This window comes from Magnolia sinica, chromosome 15, assembly GCF_029962835.1.
Source record: "Magnolia sinica isolate HGM2019 chromosome 15, MsV1, whole genome shotgun sequence".
Taxonomy (NCBI): domain Eukaryota; kingdom Viridiplantae; phylum Streptophyta; class Magnoliopsida; order Magnoliales; family Magnoliaceae; genus Magnolia; species Magnolia sinica.
In genome coordinates, this window is record NC_080587.1 from 76,101,658 (window position 1) to 76,119,845 (window position 18,188).

The window sequence follows — 18,188 nt, forward strand, 5'->3', positions numbered from 1 at the left end:
TGGGGCCCACGTGGAGGACGTCCCAGGCATTGCTCAGGAGGGGCTACAGAATCCTTTTCCCATCCTTCGCTCTTGGGAGGCGGTGCAAGAAAATTATCACTGTAGACGTTACCTTTTATCCAGCGTCTTTTATGAACAGTGCAAAACTTACCTTCCCAACTTAGACCTTGTACGTACGGACATATCATTTGGGGACGAAAATACCTCTGTCCGTACGTGCAATGTGAAGAGCAGAGACATTTTCGTCCCGAAATGATCTGTCCGTACGTGTAAGGTCTAAGTTGGGAAGTAAGTTTTAGAATCTCCATAAAAGACGCTGGATAAAAGGTAGCATTTACAGTGGTACTTTCTTACCAATCTTTTTTACATTTTTATATCGTACATATAAATCAAGGATACCATCGTCATGATCATGTGTGATCATAGTCATCATACTATCTACGTACAACAACATGAGTAAAGACAAATAAATCACAACCGCTCATTTTCTCATTTGAATAGAGAAATAGTAGCATACCAAAAGAGAAAAGAGGGGAGTAAAAATCCAAAATAGAATGACTTCTAGAGGCTTTGAAGTAGCTTCAAGGTCTCATCTATATGTTTCTCTGGCTGGAATTGATTGTTGTAGATGAGCTGGACCACACCATTCCTATCAAGGACATACGTCTGTCTTCCGGGCAGGGTCCCAAACAGATCAGATGGGACCCCCCACTCGTTCCTGATCTTGTTCCCTTCATCACTCAATAGAGTGAATGGCAGCTTGTTCTTCTTAGCAAATGACTGCCGTCCGATCCAATCGATCCATCCAAAAAATAAACAGTCACGATTAGTGAAAATTTAAACTTAAGTGGGCCCAGAGTAACTGATATATGCACCCTTCTCATTGATTTGAGACACCCATTTTCGATTTTTTGGGAAATAAATTAGTAAAGAAGTGTATATTTCAATGAGGCCAGATCTGAATGCAATATGTGGGGTCCATCATGATCTGTGCATGATATCTAATCCATCCATCATGTGCGCCTCGTTGTACTCTCATTGGAAGCGAAAAATCAGACTGATCAACGGCTCAGGTGGGCCATGCCGGAGGGAACAGTTGAGATAGGGATTCCCACCATAAAAAATCCTTCCAGATGGTGTGGGGTCTACCATGACTTGCATTTATCATCTGTACCGTCAGAAAATGCGCCCCCACCATGATGAATAGCTAAAATCAGGCCATTCCATAACTTAGGCGGCCCCACCACGTGATTTTATAAGTTTTAGGCCTGATTTTACATGGTGGGGCCCACATGAGTTTTGGATCAGCCTGAAGTTTCAGCACAAATGAGAACACGAGGGAGAGCACAAGATGGACGGCTTGGATGACAAGAAAAGATCACGGTGGGTCCCACAAATCGTGCTATCAGTTAAGCTTAACGTACAAGAATGGAGCATAAATAGTGGCTTTAAAAAAAAAAACTACAATTGATGTTTATATTTTTAATTCTAATGCATTTACATCGTGGACTGTACACATGGCACAGATGAACGATGATCCGATCGAGCACCCAGTGGGACCCACCATTGATCTGGCCTTAAACCACAAAATGCCTTGATGGGACAATCCTAACCATGAATGAGTGAATGAACGGTTCTGATCTCGTCTATGTATGCAACATGTGTGGCAATGACATGTAGTCATGGCACACACCATGCCTCCAGAGGCCCGTGATCAGCTCCCAAGTTAGCCATCAAGCACCTACTTCTAGTATATATGGCACATGTGTGTGATCCTGAACCCTTGGATGAAAATGGATAATGAAAACCAACTGCTCAAATTCATCCGATGATGGAGGAATGTGAGAAATTACCTTGTGAGATGAAGGATCATCACCACTAATGCCAACAACTTCAGCTCCTGCTTTCTTAAACTTCTCATAAGAGTCCCTGAAAGCACATGCCTGAGAAACAATAAAAAAGAAGAAGCTGAATACATAACTAATTACCAGGGCTATGTTTGGATGCACAACTGAATTGAATCGTGATTTCTCAGCTTAACTGAGAATGATGCAATGGAAATTAATGGCATTTCCTAGTATTCCTAATGAGGAAAGTAGTTATCAAAGTTCAGTTATGTTTCTTCTAAAATCCAACTTGAAAGTGACTTTGATTGTGATTTGGAATACAAACCTGCCAAGCGAATGCAGAGGAAATTACAATTTGGTTATTTCATTGTCATTGGACTAAAATCTTCAATTCAATGTAAGAATTCTATAAGGTGGGCCTTATTGATCAATGGTTTGGATTGTCTTAAGGGTTTGATAGTGTGATCGGGAGTACCAGTGGACCCTACTTAATTGTGATACATGCAAAATCGTGTTAGGGGTGGTGTTCTATGATACACACACAATGTTTTAGTTGAACTGGGATTATAAAATTTGTTTGGAGCCTAAGGGAGAAAAGTTTCGATGGGTTTCAAACTCCTCAATCCTCTAAAACTATATAAACGGGGCTGGTCCCCAATCCTACATACAATAGAAGCTTCATTCCAATCTTAGTGCTTCTATAAGGGTGTAAGGTGTGGAAGACTATAGCATCAAGCTTACAGCAATGGCATCACAACAAGATACGCTATCTAGTTTATTTGATCTCCATATTTGATACATAGCAGTCCTTTGCAATTCCACATACAGTTTTACATTCAATTCATTTCTTCATCCATACACATCTTTAAATGCATAAGCATATAAATGAGAATCCTATCTGGCCTTGTTCGATTGTTTGTATAAGTGATTAACTCAAGTAGGTATTGGAAAAAGCACCATATGCGTATATGTTCGGTTACACACGAACATTCTAAGTACATTTACAAATACTGGAGGATAAGTGTATATATGTTTTGTTACGTAGACTCACCATTACTAGACCTTACATTGCATTTGCAGTAGGAGTTGTGAGCCAATTCTTGAAAAATCCAAAGACCCCATCTAGAAGAGGTTTATCAAATATTGAGATAGTTCCATGAATGGTGAGCCATGGTCTCATCTACAAGATAGGAGTGGCTCCTCGGTAGTATTGTTTCATGTAAAACCTCATCCAGAAGAGGTTTATTGAATATTGAGATAGTTTGATGAACAGTGGGCCATGGTCTCCTATACAAGGTAGGAGTTGTGATGCAGGACAATTTGTCACTTGCTCTAAAAGCTCGAAGTGTGGCGAATCAATTCCTTTATCTTATAACACAGGTCCCACATCCCATGGGTTAGTCAAAACCTCTCGTGGACCCCACATCACATGAGTTCTGTCTCACACGGGTGGGGCCTGCCTCACATGAGCCACCCGCCTCACACGGGCCGCCCACCCCATGTGTATCCTGCATCCCATAGGCTACCCCACTAGAGCTCGGAGTGAAAATTCTCCTACATTAAGTTGCTTCTAATTTGATAGTATTATTTCACATATATAAACTAATATACCTCACCATTACTAGGCCTCATATCGCATTTGCAGTGGGTGTTATATAATCCAAGGACCACATCTAGAAGAGGTTTATCAATCCATTCGATGAATGGTGAGCCATGGTCTCCTATACAAGGCCGATTTTGCTCCTAAGTTGGTAATATTAATTATTTCACATATACTGATATACCTCACCATTACTAGGCCTTACATTGCATTTGCAGTTGCAGAGGGTGTTGTGAGCCAGTTCTTGTAGAATCCAAAGACCCATCCTATCTAGAAGAGGTTTATCGAATGTTGAGATCTGTTCATCAAACGGTAAATCGATCATGGTCTCCTATAATGGGTCCTTGCTCTTGCTCCAGTGGTAGGCTCTTAGGAGTTTTAACACATGGTCAAGGGTTTGAGTACCCATAAGTGGTGAAATCCCACTACAGCGTGAGTGTGTGGTGGCGTGTGTGCGTGTGTTAAAAAAAATAAAAAATAAAAAAATCATGGTCTCCTATACAAGGCAAGAGTTTCTCCTAAATTGGTAGTATTGTTTCGTGTAACCTGATTAAACCTCACATTGCATTTGCAGTGGGTGTTGTCAGCCAATTCTTGAAGAATCCAAGGACCCCACATCACATTTTCAGTGTCTGTTGTGAGTCAGTTCTTGCAGAATCCAAGGACCCCATCTAAAAGAGGTTCATCAAATATCAAGATATGTTTGATGAACGGCGACCCATGTTCTCCTTTACAAGGCGGGAGTTGCTCCTAAGTTGGTAGGATTGTTTCATGTAGACTGGGGAGGATATCCTTTCGGCACAGATCAACCACTTTTGATTGATATCAATCTTTCAGATCGATCCTGATCCACTTTGTAAATGTTTTCTTCAGTTCAACTGATGACATGGGTAGGCATGAATTTGAATAAAATCAATGAAACAAAGGATTGTGGTTTGGACTTGATGAAGATCAGTTGCCCAGATTCCTCATCAAAATTGGTTTTAGGTGGCCCAACCCATTTTGATGGTTTGGATCCATCCAGTCTAGTATGAGTTCTGAAAGATTAATTGATATATTGAGAGATGATTTGAATGGGAGTTCTGATCATTGCCACTACTTACTTAGGCTGCGTTTGGAGGCACACAAGTGAATTGAATTGCAAACATTCAGTTTAGTAAAAGAGGAGAGAGCGAAATCATGAACATTTTCTAGCATTCATAGTGAGGAACTAGCCTCCCATTGCAGTCCCATGTCTTTGCATTTCAGGGATTATTTGGAAGCATGGAATTGAAATCCTGGATTTTTAGTTCTATTTGGTGGCATGAATTTTTGAAATCCTGGATTTCAGAAATTTTATTTGGAAGCTTGGGTTTGACTTTTAGATTTTTGCAATTATTTTGTAGTATATTCAAAGGATAATGAATATGATGAATTTAAATGCTTTAAGATAGCTTTGGCTCCAAAAAATACAATTTCAAGCTTTTGGTGGTTTATAAAAGTGGGTCCACTAATTTCATAATTGAAAGAAAATTATATATTTCTTTCAGATAGTTTTCAATTTTTTCTTTGGTAGTTATAATGGTTGAAAATGATCTCAAAATCTTGGATTTTGCAAGCTAGGGGTCTCTCTTAGAATTGAAAAGGGGTGACAATCTTGAATTTTGAACTACCATAGAACTAAAATCTAGGATTTTTCAGGATGCCAAATGACACCACTTTTACAAATCCTGGATTTCAATTCCCACCTGCTCAAAATCCAAGATTTTTTTCATGGGGGTGCCAAACAATCTCCAAGGAAAGAAGTTGCGATATGGTTATAACGGCTTTGTTAGACTAATGATTGCGATTTAATCCAAATGTGCCTTCATATGCTGGAAATATCCTTATTTTCAACTGATGCCCCCACGCCTTGCGAGTTTGATGGGAACACAATCCAATAAACATGTGGGCACAACAACAACCTCTGTAGCGAGATTATATGAATGCTGAGAGAAGCAATTACAATATGATTTTGAACCGAAACACAATTCAACTCTTTGAACGTGGCTAGTAATTCTCAAGTTGTGAGCTCCAAAATGCGGCATGGACATTGAACCAAGAATAGAAAGAACTCAACAATGGAATGAAGAAGGCATGATTACAAATTGAGACGAACCCGTGTTAGCACAGGTAGGAAAAGGTGGCCACTCGCCCTTTTGATTAGTATCTGCACTGATCGATCCACAGTACAAAATGGGGCCCATACTCGGATGTGTGGGTCCCACTACTCAGGTGAAATCAAGAACACTAATAAAAGCAATGTGAACACAAATCAAAAGCCAATTCTAATAATAAACAGCTAAAACTAACAGCAGGCAATTGGATGCATATCGGATCAAATTGCCATCTGATAAAGTGGAAAAATAACCAAATTATAATAATGAACTGCAATTCAAGGCTGCTCCCTCACTATGAATCCTAAGATTTTTCATTTCTTCTCAAAAAGGGTGTGTTTGGTTGCACCAAATTCATGAAATACTTTGAAAATTTGCACCAAATCGGACCAACTAATCATGAAATGTCATGATATTTGGTGCAACCAAACAGTCCCTAGTGTTCAAGCCTAGTTCAATGCATGTTTAGCACTTCTCATTGCGTAGGCTACTTGCACGAATAGGATTAGAATCCTAGTCCTACTCATGGGCACATATGTATCAGATACAGGCCCTTCATCAGATGGACCCCACAATTTATATAACTAGGTCCAAAAAACAGGGCTCCTGCGCAGCCGCCGAGATCAACCTATGTTCGAAATAGGGATGAAGATGATACATGCACTCGGTACTCTCGCGGTGTACTGGATGATTTTCGTGAGGTAGGTGACCTCCATAAATGCTCTGAAGCAAGGCTGCCAGAACGTCCGCCACGCGGCAACTTTCTGCCCGTTTCTCGGCCTCGAGACGCCCACCTCATCAGTTCGCCCGGTTCGACGGATACACGTGGCGATAGGGGTGTTTTTCTTCGATCGCGTGATTCAATCGGCGGTATGGAGATGATGCCACGTGTTGTTCGTCTTGGGAAGATCGACGATCCCCACTCCCGCAATGATGTTTCAAGCCTGGAGATGAGGACATGTGCCCCTCGCGTCGAGATAAACGCTAAATCGAACGGGATGGACCATACACGCGGTGGCAATCCTGCAGCCTACAACCTCGGGCCCAAGGCATCTTCCAACCACGTCTTCGAACCTGCTTCGGACCCTGCGTCAGGAGTGGAGCATCGCTTGGATCTTGACACATCTGCTAGGGGAATTGAGCCGACCCCTGCAGTACAATCCGACCCTACCACTCCAGATCTCAACCGCTCACCTGTCCCCTTTCGAAACCTCCTTACTACTCGAGACTCCATTCCTCCTTGGCATATGGCAACCTTAGTTCCAAAACCGGATGCGGTCCTTCGGAGCAGTGATAGCAACAAGGGGCTCCTCTCACAGGAAGATATGTGTCTGCAGCTGCAACTGATTCCTTATGACGCGTCTTCTGAAGTCCTAATGTTTGAAGAAGATACATCCTCCTACTTGCTATCCCCTTCCTCCTCTCTGTCCCCCAAATCCGATGGCTTTTCTCAATCATATGACATGTCAGAGCCTAACCTTCTTTCCCTGTTCCAAGATTCTTCAGGGACAGAGGTTATCCTCGCGGAGCCCATCCAGATCAGAAATGACAATCCTGAAGTTAGGATGATTGAGGAAGAACAGAGGGCCTTATTAAGCAAGAAAATCCAGAGGAAGTAGTAGATTCGCGACGCTATGGGACACATTGGGAAACTGTTAGGTCTATCTTTCGGCGACTGTCTAGAGGACTTTCTTGCCCTATTCCAGTGTGTTGGGAATAGAGGTAGACCGTTGGATCCGAATAGAACTCCCCAGAGACGAACCTCAAGGGCAGGAAGAAACAGGGAGCTGAAGCGGAAAGGTATAACCTCAGCATCCAAGCTGCACCTCATAAATGAAGGAGGCGAAAAGGGTCTGCGGGGAAGCGACGTTCTCTCATGAAGATGATTTCATGGAACGTTCGGGGGGTGGGGTCTAAGAAAAAAAGACGTCTCATCAAGAACAGTTATAGTAGAGGTAATCGCCACATTATATGCTTCCAGGAAACCAAGGTGAACCGTTTCAACGATTGGCTTTTGAGATTGCTCTGGAAGGCTTCGGATGCTAAATGGGTGGTTAAAGATGCATCGGGCAGTTCTGGGGGAATTCTAATTGCCTAGAGGTTAGCGTATTGGTCTCTCCTCAACAGCTCAGTAGGGAATTTCTCGATCACAGTTACTCTACGAAACAACGCTATGGCTACGGATTTTCTGATCTGCTCCGTTTACGGTCCTACCAATAACGATCTGCAGGAAGACTACTTCTGGAAAGAACTATCGCAAATTTGTCAGAGCTTCAGTGGCCCAATGTGCTTTGCTGGTGACTTCAACACCATCAAGTGCTCGTCTGAGAAATCCACGGGGTGCAAAATGAAGTCTCATATGGTCGCTTTCTCCAATTGGATCAACAGTAACTGTCTGATCGATCTTCCTTTATTCGGCTCCAGATTCACCTGGACAAACGGGAGGCTTGATCCGATTTTGTCTAGGTTGGATCACTTTATTATATCCACCGATTGGCTGGACCTCCTACCTTCCTCCTCTCAATCAGTCATCCCCAGGACTACTTCATACCACTGGCCCCTTATTCTATCGGTGGAGGAGGAAGACTGGGGTCCTAAGCCTTTCCGTTTTGATGTCTCCTGGCTCCATGTTGCAAGTTTCAAACCCATGGTGGTGGACTGGTGGAAGGAGTTACAGTCTCATGGATTTGCGGGACATAGTCTCTGGTCCAAGCTAAAGATGCTGAAAGATAAACTCAAGCAATGGTCAAAGGAGGAACGACGCAGATCAGAAGAGGAGATGGATTTGATACTTTCAGAAATCCAGAAAATCGACGCCACTGCTGAATGCACCCCAATGTCGAAAGAGGTTCCGACGATTAGAATCCAGCTCATTCAGTCCCTATCTGCCAGAATCCTTCAAGGTGAAATCTCGTGGAAGCAAAAAGCCCAGGCTAAATGGATCAAGGAAGGAGATAGGAATACAAGGTACTTCCACAGCGTAGCCAGTATGCATGCAAAGGTTAATTGCATCAATAGCATAACCATAAATGGTAATCGGATTGAAGACAGAGAGTCGATTATTAGTTCATATTTTCAAGGGCTTCTTCAAAATGAGGGATGGTCCAGGCCTCGGCTGGATAATCTATCATTCCTGCGTATTAGCGAAGATAATGCTATGTCCCTGGAACAGCCTTTCTCCATGGAAGAAGTTAAAAAGGCAGTGATGGACTTAGGTGGAGATAAGGCTCTCGGTCCAGATGGCTATCCGATTATTTTCTTCCAATTCTTCTGGGATCTTCTTCAGGAAGAGATTATGGCTTTTATCAATGAATTTTATGAACGAGGGAGATTATCTAAAAATATTGGGGTGACTTTTATCCAGCTCATCCCATAGTTTTTGGGGGCTTCAGAGTTCAGGGAGTTCAGACCAATTAGCCTTATTGGTAGTCTGTATAAGATATTGGCCAAGGTCCTTGCTAACAGGCTGCAGAAAGTTATTGGTTCTATCATCGCCCCTAACCAATGCGCCTTCATCCCGGGTAGACAAATCATCGACGAAGCTCTTATTGCAAACGAATGTCTCCACTCCTGTCATCAATCAAAGAAGAAACTCATTTTCTGCAACCTGGACATGGAGAAGGCTTATGATCACGTGGAATGGGACTTCCTCCTATATCTGATGAAGCGTATGGGTTTCGGTGAGAAATGGGGGAGCTAGATAGGGGAATGCATCAGTTCAGCTCATTTCTCAATCCTTTTGAACGGATCACCCAAACGTTTCTTCAGAAGTTCTCGTGGACTCAGACAAGGTGATCCTTTATCTCCCCTCCTTTTTCTAATCATCAGCGAGGCCCTATCTGCGATGCTTCTCAAAGGCCACAAGGAAGGCATTATCAAGGGAATTCAAATGAAAGGGCTACAAGACCCTATCTCTCACGTGCAGTTTGCGGATGACATCCTTATTTTCTCTGAAGCAAGCACATAAATTGTTGCCAATTTGAGAACAATTATCAAGTGTTTTGAAGCAGTTGTAGGTTTGAAGATAAATATGTCCAAATCCAAAATTTATGGGATTAACTTGGATAGCCAGGAGGTTACAGTTTTAGCAGAATTAATGGGGTGTTCCTCGGAGTCTTTCCCGACCTCTTTCCTCGGTCTTCCTCTATGTCTTGGGTTGCCCAAAAAAAATCAGTGGTACAAAGTTATTCAAAGAATTCATCACCACCTGGCTGGTTGGAAATATCGCTATCTTTCTATTGGGGGCCGTCTTACGCTGATTAAAGCAGCCCTTTCTAATCTTCCTACTTATTTCATGTCTCTGTTTCGATGCCCTGCTAAGGTCCTCAAGGATATAGACTCCCTCAGACGCAATTTTCTCTGGAAGGGCAACAATGAAAAGAAGAAATTCAATCTTATGAAGTGGAAGCAGGTCTGCAAGCAGATTAAAGATGGAGGAGCTGGTATTAAAGACTTAAAATTGATGAATCAGGCTCTCTTAGGGAAATGGATTTGGAGACTCGGCAATGAAAAGGACTGTCTGTGGAACAAAATCCTCAAAGCTAAATACGGGAGCTCTGATGGGGGGTGGTGGACAAGAGAATCCTATTTGTACAGGGCATCTGCAATCTGGAAAGGCATCTGTCACATGAAAGATGAGATGATCCAAAGGATTGGATTTGAAGTAGGCAAGGGAGATTGCATACGATTTTGGATGGACACTTGGATTGGTGAAATTCCGCTAAAAGATAGATTTCCCACCATCTTTCGTCTGGCCGCAAAACGAAACAGTTTTATAGCTGAAAACTACTCTATTCAAGCAGGCAAGGTGGCCTGGAACATTCAATGTAGAAGAAACCTGGAGGACTGGGAGATTACTGAATTTGTGGAGCTCATGGAATGCATTCAGCCTGCTCTTCCTAATCAGAAGCGTGAGGATAACATCATCTGGAAGGCAGACAAATCGTCTGTCTTCTCGGTCAGGTCGTTCTTCAAACAAATATCGACCCCCAACGGTGACTCCTCTCTTCAGAACCCTCACTTCATATGGAAGTATGCTGTTCCTACTAAGTTACACGTGTTCGGGTGGCTGGCTGGAAACAACAAAATTCTCACTATGGATAACCTTCGGAAAAAAGGAATGATTCTTCCTAATGTCTGCATATGCTGCCTGTCCTCTGAAGAAACTGCGGACCATTTGGTGATCCATTGCCCGTTTGCCTACTTTATTTGGACTGTGATTCTCTCTTGTTTCAAGATCAATTGGTGCTTTACAAGAAATGCCGACTTCCTTCTCAAGGCTTGGCATGGTGTGAGAATGGACAAACCAAAATCTTGGGTCTGGCATACGGCAATTTTGGCCACCTGGTGGGCCGTTTGGACTGAAAGAAACAATCGCTGTTTTCGGAACGAATCGAAGCCCTCTCACTTAGTGTCCTCCTTTGTCAAATGTTTAATTGCTGAATGGGTTTCCCATATGGATGGGTTTAATGTCGATCTTTCCTTCCTAGAGGCCTAATTGGTTTTGCTATGTCAGCAGCTCCTTGTCTGTTGTTTTTCTTCTCCCCCTTTAATTCAAGTTATCTTTCAAAAAAATAAAAACAAATAAAAAATCGGGCTGTTTTACTCAATCATATGGACAGCCTTGTAAAAAAGCAAACAGTTAAAAGAAGTTGAACAATTCATCAATGTAGAAATTTGGTCAGTCCAATTTATGAATCTAGACCATGCATTAGGTCTATCATCCATTTTGTGGACAACCATGCAAAAAATCACACTAAAGGGACCACTCTAACCATACGATCGGCAGGCTATAAAATGGATGGTCAAGATCATTTATAAAAAAATGGGTCAATTCATGGATTGATTATAATTCTCACGAAATCCTAACCATCCCATCCATTGCTTAGAAAATGGATTAGTTTTGGAAAAAAAAATGACAGCTTACGGATGGTGGGATGATCTGATACACAAGACTTTGCATGATCTACGTAATGAATGGAGCTGGGCATCGAGTCTAGCCGGACTGAGTTAGGGCTTACCCGACTCGATCTGGTTTAGGCCTGACCCGAACTCGATCCAATTTGATACTGAGTCCAGCATGCCTAACCCGATCCGAGTCTGACTCGGTCATACGTACCGAGTTGGGTCGAGTTGGCACAGAGTCGGATCGAGAGATGAGAGAGAGAGAGAGAGAGAGAGAGAGAGAGAGAGAGAGAGAGAGAGAGGAGGGTGGTGGTGGTGGTGGGTGGCTGCCGGCTTGAAAGAGGAGGATAAGGGAGAGAGAGAGAGAGTTTGGTATAGAGTCGGGCTCAGGTGCGGTGGGTAGGAATAGAGATAATTAGAAATTTGTGTGTGTGTGTGTGTGTGTACACACACACCCCGAGTCGAGTTGGGTTTTAGATCGAGTCGTGTAGACACAAACACACACACCCCGAGTTGAGTTGGGTTTTAGATCGAGTCGAGTCTGATTAGATCAAGTTATTGGGTAACTTGGACTTGACTAGGTTTGAGTTCGGATTGGGCGAAGCCTACTTGGTTCGGACCGACTCACCCATTTAGTTTGGGTTGAGTCGGGTCTGAACGAGTCGGACGAGTCAAGTTGAGTTTGATCAAGTGGGCCACACTTAAAGGAAGGAGATCAACAGTCTACAACACATAACACAAGCCACATTGGCACATGTGCCAGACATTTATATTTTTAAACTATAGTAACAACAGTTAGATAAAAGATAAGCTAATAATGCATCTTGATTAATCACCTGTTTGGTGCACCCCGGCGACTCATCGGCTGGATAGAAATAAACCACCACAGGCTTGCCTTTGAACGTGGACAGGCTCACATTCTTCCCATCTTGATCTTTCAATGTAAATGATGGAGGGACACCGCCTTTCGACACCTGTTGCAATCCAAACCGTTGTTTTTGAACTTAGCTTATGTCAAATGACACATGATGTAACATTAATTTCGTGGACCAATCACAAAAGTTTGAACCATAGTTTAAAAACACGAAAATTAATTAGTTGTCCACTGAAAAGAATTCATAAGTGTTTTTCTAAGTTTTTTCAGCATTATTAAGTATCTGAGTCATGACTAGAGCTGTACATGAGTCGAGTTAGCTCGGTCAACTCACTCGACTCGACTCGACTCGAAAAAGCTCAACTCGCCTCGGCTCGAAATTGGATTCGGACCAAGTCGAGCTGGTTTTTGGAGCTCGAAAAACTTCCGAGCCGAGTTCAAGCTTGCTTGAGCTCGACTCGATTTAGATCAAACCTCAACTCGAATCGAATTAGCTCGGTGACTCGGTTATTTTGATATTGATGATGCTCGCGTGAGTGTTTAGTGAAATGACTCAATGAAGTGTGACTATCTTCATATCTTAATTTTAATGTTGCTCGCTGAGTGTTTAATGAAATACCTGTAAAGTGTTGTTATTATATGTGTTTGAGAAAATGTTGCATAGGCTCGAACTTGACTCAAATTGGCCCGAGCTGCTGACTGAATTGAGCCAAGCTGGCCAGACAGGCTCGAGGACCAATTTGAGCCGAGTTCGAGCTAGGGCTAGCCACTAGCTGAGTCGAGCCGAGCTGTGCCAAGCTCGACTCGGTTTGACTCGTGTACAAATCTGACTCATGACCCAATGGGATATTTCTCAACCCAGGGTGAATCTGGTCGAGTTGAGTTGACTCGGCCCGAGCCAAATCAAGTTTTTTAAGTATGGTTCGAACACGTGGGGCTCACCAACGTTAGGCCCAAACCCACAATACAGCCCGGTCCATAACTAAAATGGGCCACAATGAAGGATGCCGACCACAGAAACTTCCAGATGGAATGTGGGGTCCACCATGTTGTGTATATGTCATCCAGCCCATTCATCAGGTGGGCCTCGTAGGTATTAAGGGACACACCGAAAATCATGAGGTGGACCTCACCAGTATCAAGGGACCCACCAAAACTTAGGTGGGCCACATCAAGTGAATATGTATAGGCAGTATGCATGATTATACATTGCTCCCCTTGGTGTGTCCCACCTGAGCTTTTAACAGCATCATATCACCAGATTCACGGTTTGGATTCTAGATAACCGGAGGTGGGCCCCACATTTTCATGTGGGGCCCACTCATGATGAGGAAACCAAAACCATAGCTAATGAAATTGAAGATCTAGTTATTAGAAATGTGTACCTTTGCAAAAATGTGGGTCCTCAAAGTAGTAGAAGAGGGTGGTGGGAAAGTGGGGACTGAGGAGAGTTTGAGACCGTAGATTTCGGAATGTGATGATCTTGAGAGGATTGGGATGATTTGGGGATATGAGTTCTTGTGAGTTGGTGTTGGAAGTAAGGGGATTGAATGTTTTGGGAGAGAAATGGAAGCCATGATGTACGGAAGGATATGTGCTCTGGGATGTGTTTGGAAGATGCCTGCATTCCTCAGATTTCTTCTGTCTTTGGAGGGGTTTTTTTAGTAGTCCGCAGGAACACCAGAATTTGTAGCCCTGTTGTAGAGGGACTAGAATTGTCTACGATACCCAAGCTCTGTGGGGTCTACCATATTATATAATTAAAATCCACACCGTCCATCAGGTGAGAAACAACATTTAAACCGTGGAAGATAAGTCCATTTAAGAACTGTTGTGGAAAAAAACTAGTAAGTAGACAGGGTGTGGCCCGTTTGAATTTTGCATGGGGCTTATTTTTCGTATCTTCGTTTCATCCTGGTGAGTTTTACTTGTACCTGATTAACGGTTTGATGAAAGATACACAAGATGGTGGACGTTGGTCCCATGACAAACCAATGGTTGGCATCTCATCTCAACTGTTATATGTGGTGTGGCCCATAGGAATTGTGCATGTAGCTTATTTTTGGCCTTAAGTTATAAAATAGAGGATGGAACCTTACAGACGGATTGGATTTTACTTTGACAATACGGTGGGCCCCACAGATCTGGGCGATTTACACACTATAAAACAGGTAGGACTTCGGCATGTAGTATGCGGCAGGTGGGCCTTTCTTCTTTTTCAGCCATTTATTTGTGGGGCACGGTAGATCTCATCAAATCGTGCATTTTGAGATTCGAAGCATTTAGCCATTCTTTGTGGGGCCCACGGGGAGGATGTCCCAGGCATTGCTCAGGAGGGGCATGGTGCGGCGGACTACAGAATCATTTTCCCATCCTTCGCCCTTGGGAGGCGGTGCGAGAAAATTGTTACTGTGAACGCCACCTTTTATCCAGCGTCTTTTATGAACCGTGAAAAAATAACTTTTCCTATTTAGACCTTGTACGTACGGACATATCATTTGAGGACGAAAATACCCCTGTCCGTACGTCCAATGCTATGGAAAAGCCCTGTATTTTCGTCCTGAAATGCTCTGTCCGTACGTGAAAGGTCTAAGTTGGGAAGATAAGTTTTGGACTCCTCGTAAAAGACGCTGGATAAAAGGTCGTATTTATACATTTCTCAGGCGGCGCGGATGAACAATGACCGTAAGTGGTCGCTTGAGATGAACGGACGGAGGGCTTCGCGTCACATATGCAAAAGTAGAATACGTGTCTGCATCTGGGGCATTCTTCATACACGCGGCCCACCACGAGAATGCTGTTTCTAAAAATTAGGTCGGTCCAATCATCAGATAGGTCACACGAGTATATTCAATATAGACATTCAGTGTCTTGAAATCGTCCACTTATTTTGTATGAGTGTGACCCACCTAATAATCATTATATAATATTTTTTGATATGAAGGATTAAAAGGTTTGGATCCACACGATGAACGGATTGGATCTTCGTTATACATGCTACTTTGCCAAGGACAAGAGGAACACGGAAAAGGTGCACTTGCTCGAGTCTACTCAATAATAGTTCGGAGAGAGAACAGGTGTATGGTGCATGTGACTGCGTCAGATGGGGATGGATTGGCTTTGGCGTGGCTGATTGGAGACCTTAGATTCTCATTTCGGTCAGACGTGTACCGTTACCCGAAACATTTCATTACGTGTCTGGTGTGAGAACCGTAAATCCAGACCGTCTATAGGGTGGCCCATGACGTGGATGGCCCATGGTAGAAATAAGACAGTTGGGCGAATCGTAGTCGTCCAACTCATGGTTTTCGATCAGATGGTGGGGTCAATGATGTAAACATTAGCAAGGAAAGGGTTTATGGCTGGATGGCTATAGTTGGTTCGATTGTGTTTGATTTTACTGATCTGGGCCATCTACAGTGGGGTCCATGTGAAGGACGATCTGGATACGTAGATCGTATGCCCAGACGTAAATGGGTGAGTCAAGGTGCACTAATTTGGATTCCACTCACCCCCAACTCTCCAATTTATCTCCACAGTCAGCCACACGTGCCAAGATGGCACATTTATGGCAAATACGGGCCGTTTATCATGTGGGACCCACCGTATTTATGATTTACCCAAAAGCCCAGGTCTTTTATTTTAGGCCGTCATTTACTTTCGTACATCTGGGGCCTACTTGATGGTTGAACAACCTCAGATTCGTCCAAATGATTGACTATGTTGGGCCCACCTCATACACGGCTTGGATCTCCTACACATGATGGGTTGGTTTTTCTCACCGTGTGTGGGAGAACCAAGGTTATGTTTGGTTGCAAAAGTGATAGTTGAGAATGTTATCCATTGAATCGGCACCGTCCGTAACCAAAGGAAAAGAGTCAAATGATCGAAAGGGTTGAAATATTCCATTTTAAATATTTTATCTTATCCATTCCCTATCCAAAGTAAGGTCCATTGCGTAAACGGTTTGGATCTTGAAATGACCCAGATCCAAAGGCTAAAATCCTCTTTGGGTGTCAATGGGCCAGGCAGCATGGACCGGGCCTCTGGAGCAGAGATATAGGACCTTAAGCGTGGCCCAAGAGCTGAGCCCGGGCTTGGAATATAGGCATGATGCTCAAGTTAGATTGGGCCCGGGCTAATGATGAAGGGCTTGGATTGATCCATTGGCTTAGTCCGATCAACAAGTTGACCACACTTATATAGAAGGAAATGAATGGATGGTTTAAAGACACTTGTCAGTATACAGTAGTTTGATGGTAAGTGTATAGTTTAAAGACATTTGTTAAAATCTTGGCCATGTTTCGACATGAAGCGGATTGTGTCCACCCCTGCATGGACAGATTACCGTCTGTCCAGACAGAGGTTCTGTGGGGCCCACCTTGAGGTATGGCTTTTTTAATTTTCCACGAGATCCATCCATTTTTCAGTGGTGGGCCACCATGATGTTTATTTTCCATCCAATCTGTTCATAAGGTCATGTAGACTTGGATGAATGGAAAACACAAATATCAGTTTGATTCAAAACTTCTGCTGCACCTAAGAAATTTTAATGTTGGGAGTTCAATCCTCAACATGTGGTCCATTCCAGCCTTAGATTTGCCTCATTATTTTTAATTTCATGAGTGAAGATGAATGGAAAAAAAGGCATGGACGGTGTGGATAAAACCCCACACCCTCACAAGCCGCGCCTGAATGGATTATAGTCCAGGTGGGAGCAGGACACAATCAACTTCTATTTCTAGGATCCAAATGGTTTATGTAATGGACATGGTGAAGATGGAAGAAAGAAGAAGGAAAAGAAGATCAGAATTGACATTTGACTATTTTAGATCTCCATTAGTTAAGGGCTTTTCAACCTTATTAGTAGAGTTGGGCAGAATTCCGATCCAATGAATCTGACCCGATCTAAACCGAACCAAAGGCATGGATCGGTGCAGATCAAGTAGGACCATTCAGATCCGATCGTACATCGGATCGATTTCGGATCGTGGTCAATCTAAACCGATTCGAAATCCGAATGAACACCTAACCCCTCTTTCTCTACCCGAAGAAGGCGCCGCACCCACCAATCTCTCCTCGTTTCTCTCCCTCTTTCTCTCCTGATTTCCCTCCTCTCATTCCTTCTCTCCTCATTTCTCTCCTTCTTTCTTTATCAGTTTCCCACATCTTCTTCTTTCTCCTCCTTTCTCTCCCTAGACTCAACTCGATCCGACTCGATTCGGTTTCCTAGACTGAGTCGGACTCGATTCGGGTCAGGCCAGCAAGGATTCAGATCAGATCGAGTCAGCCCTGCTGAACTCGGTTTCGGATCGGATCGAGTCAGCCCCGCTGAACTCGGTCTCAGATTAGATCGAGTTCGGGTCAGGTTCTTGAAAAATCGGATCGAGTTCGGGTTGGACCCAATTCGGTCCGACTCGACTCGATGCCCACCTCTACTCATTAGGGGCAAGGGCAGGGCTAGGATCAAGGGTCATACCAATCTCCACTGTCCATGTGACATAAGATAGTGACCGACAATGTGAGCAAGTGGGCCCTACTTGGGAGGATATCACTGATTGGAATATCCTAACCATATGATTATAATACGCGATGGCTCACAATTCAATGGGTACAAAAATACTACAAAGGTCCTCATCCATATAATCATTTTGGTAATTCACTTTGAAAGGTCATAAATGAGACAATAAATGGGCTGGGCCAATGCATTGCAAGATAGGCTTATTAACTAAGGAATGAAGTCGAAGCCCATCCTAGTCAAAACCAGGCAGAAGCGGATTGCGTCCGACCCCCTGTTGGACCTTTAAGCGTTTGACCAGATCTGTGTG

At 43.3% G+C, this 18,188-nt stretch overlaps 1 protein-coding gene across 1 annotated transcript; it reads right to left on the reverse strand.

The window, feature by feature from the left end:
• Positions 1-467: 467 nt before the first annotated feature.
• Positions 468-13,995, reverse strand: LOC131227477 (peroxiredoxin Q, chloroplastic-like). The gene is made up of 4 exons (XM_058223265.1): positions 13,746-13,995; positions 12,323-12,460; positions 1,854-1,943; positions 468-780 (listed from the first exon to the last, which is right to left on the reverse strand). The coding sequence occupies exons 1-4, from the start codon at positions 13,935-13,937 to the stop codon at positions 562-564; spliced, it is 639 nt and encodes a 212-aa protein (XP_058079248.1). The 5' UTR covers positions 13,938-13,995; the 3' UTR covers positions 468-561.
• Positions 13,996-18,188: the final 4,193 nt, after the last annotated feature.

Coding starts and splice junctions, on each gene's coding strand:
- LOC131227477 (XM_058223265.1), bottom strand. CDS start 13,937: ATGGCTTCCATTTCTCTCCCAAAACATTCAATCCCCTTACTTCCAACA. Junction 12,461..13,745: donor GGACCCACATTTTTGCAAAG/GTACACATTTCT, acceptor GGATTGCAACAG/GTGTCGAAAGGCGGTGTCCC. Junction 1,944..12,322: donor CGCCGGGGTGCACCAAACAG/GTGATTAATCAA, acceptor ATTGTTTCTCAG/GCATGTGCTTTCAGGGACTC.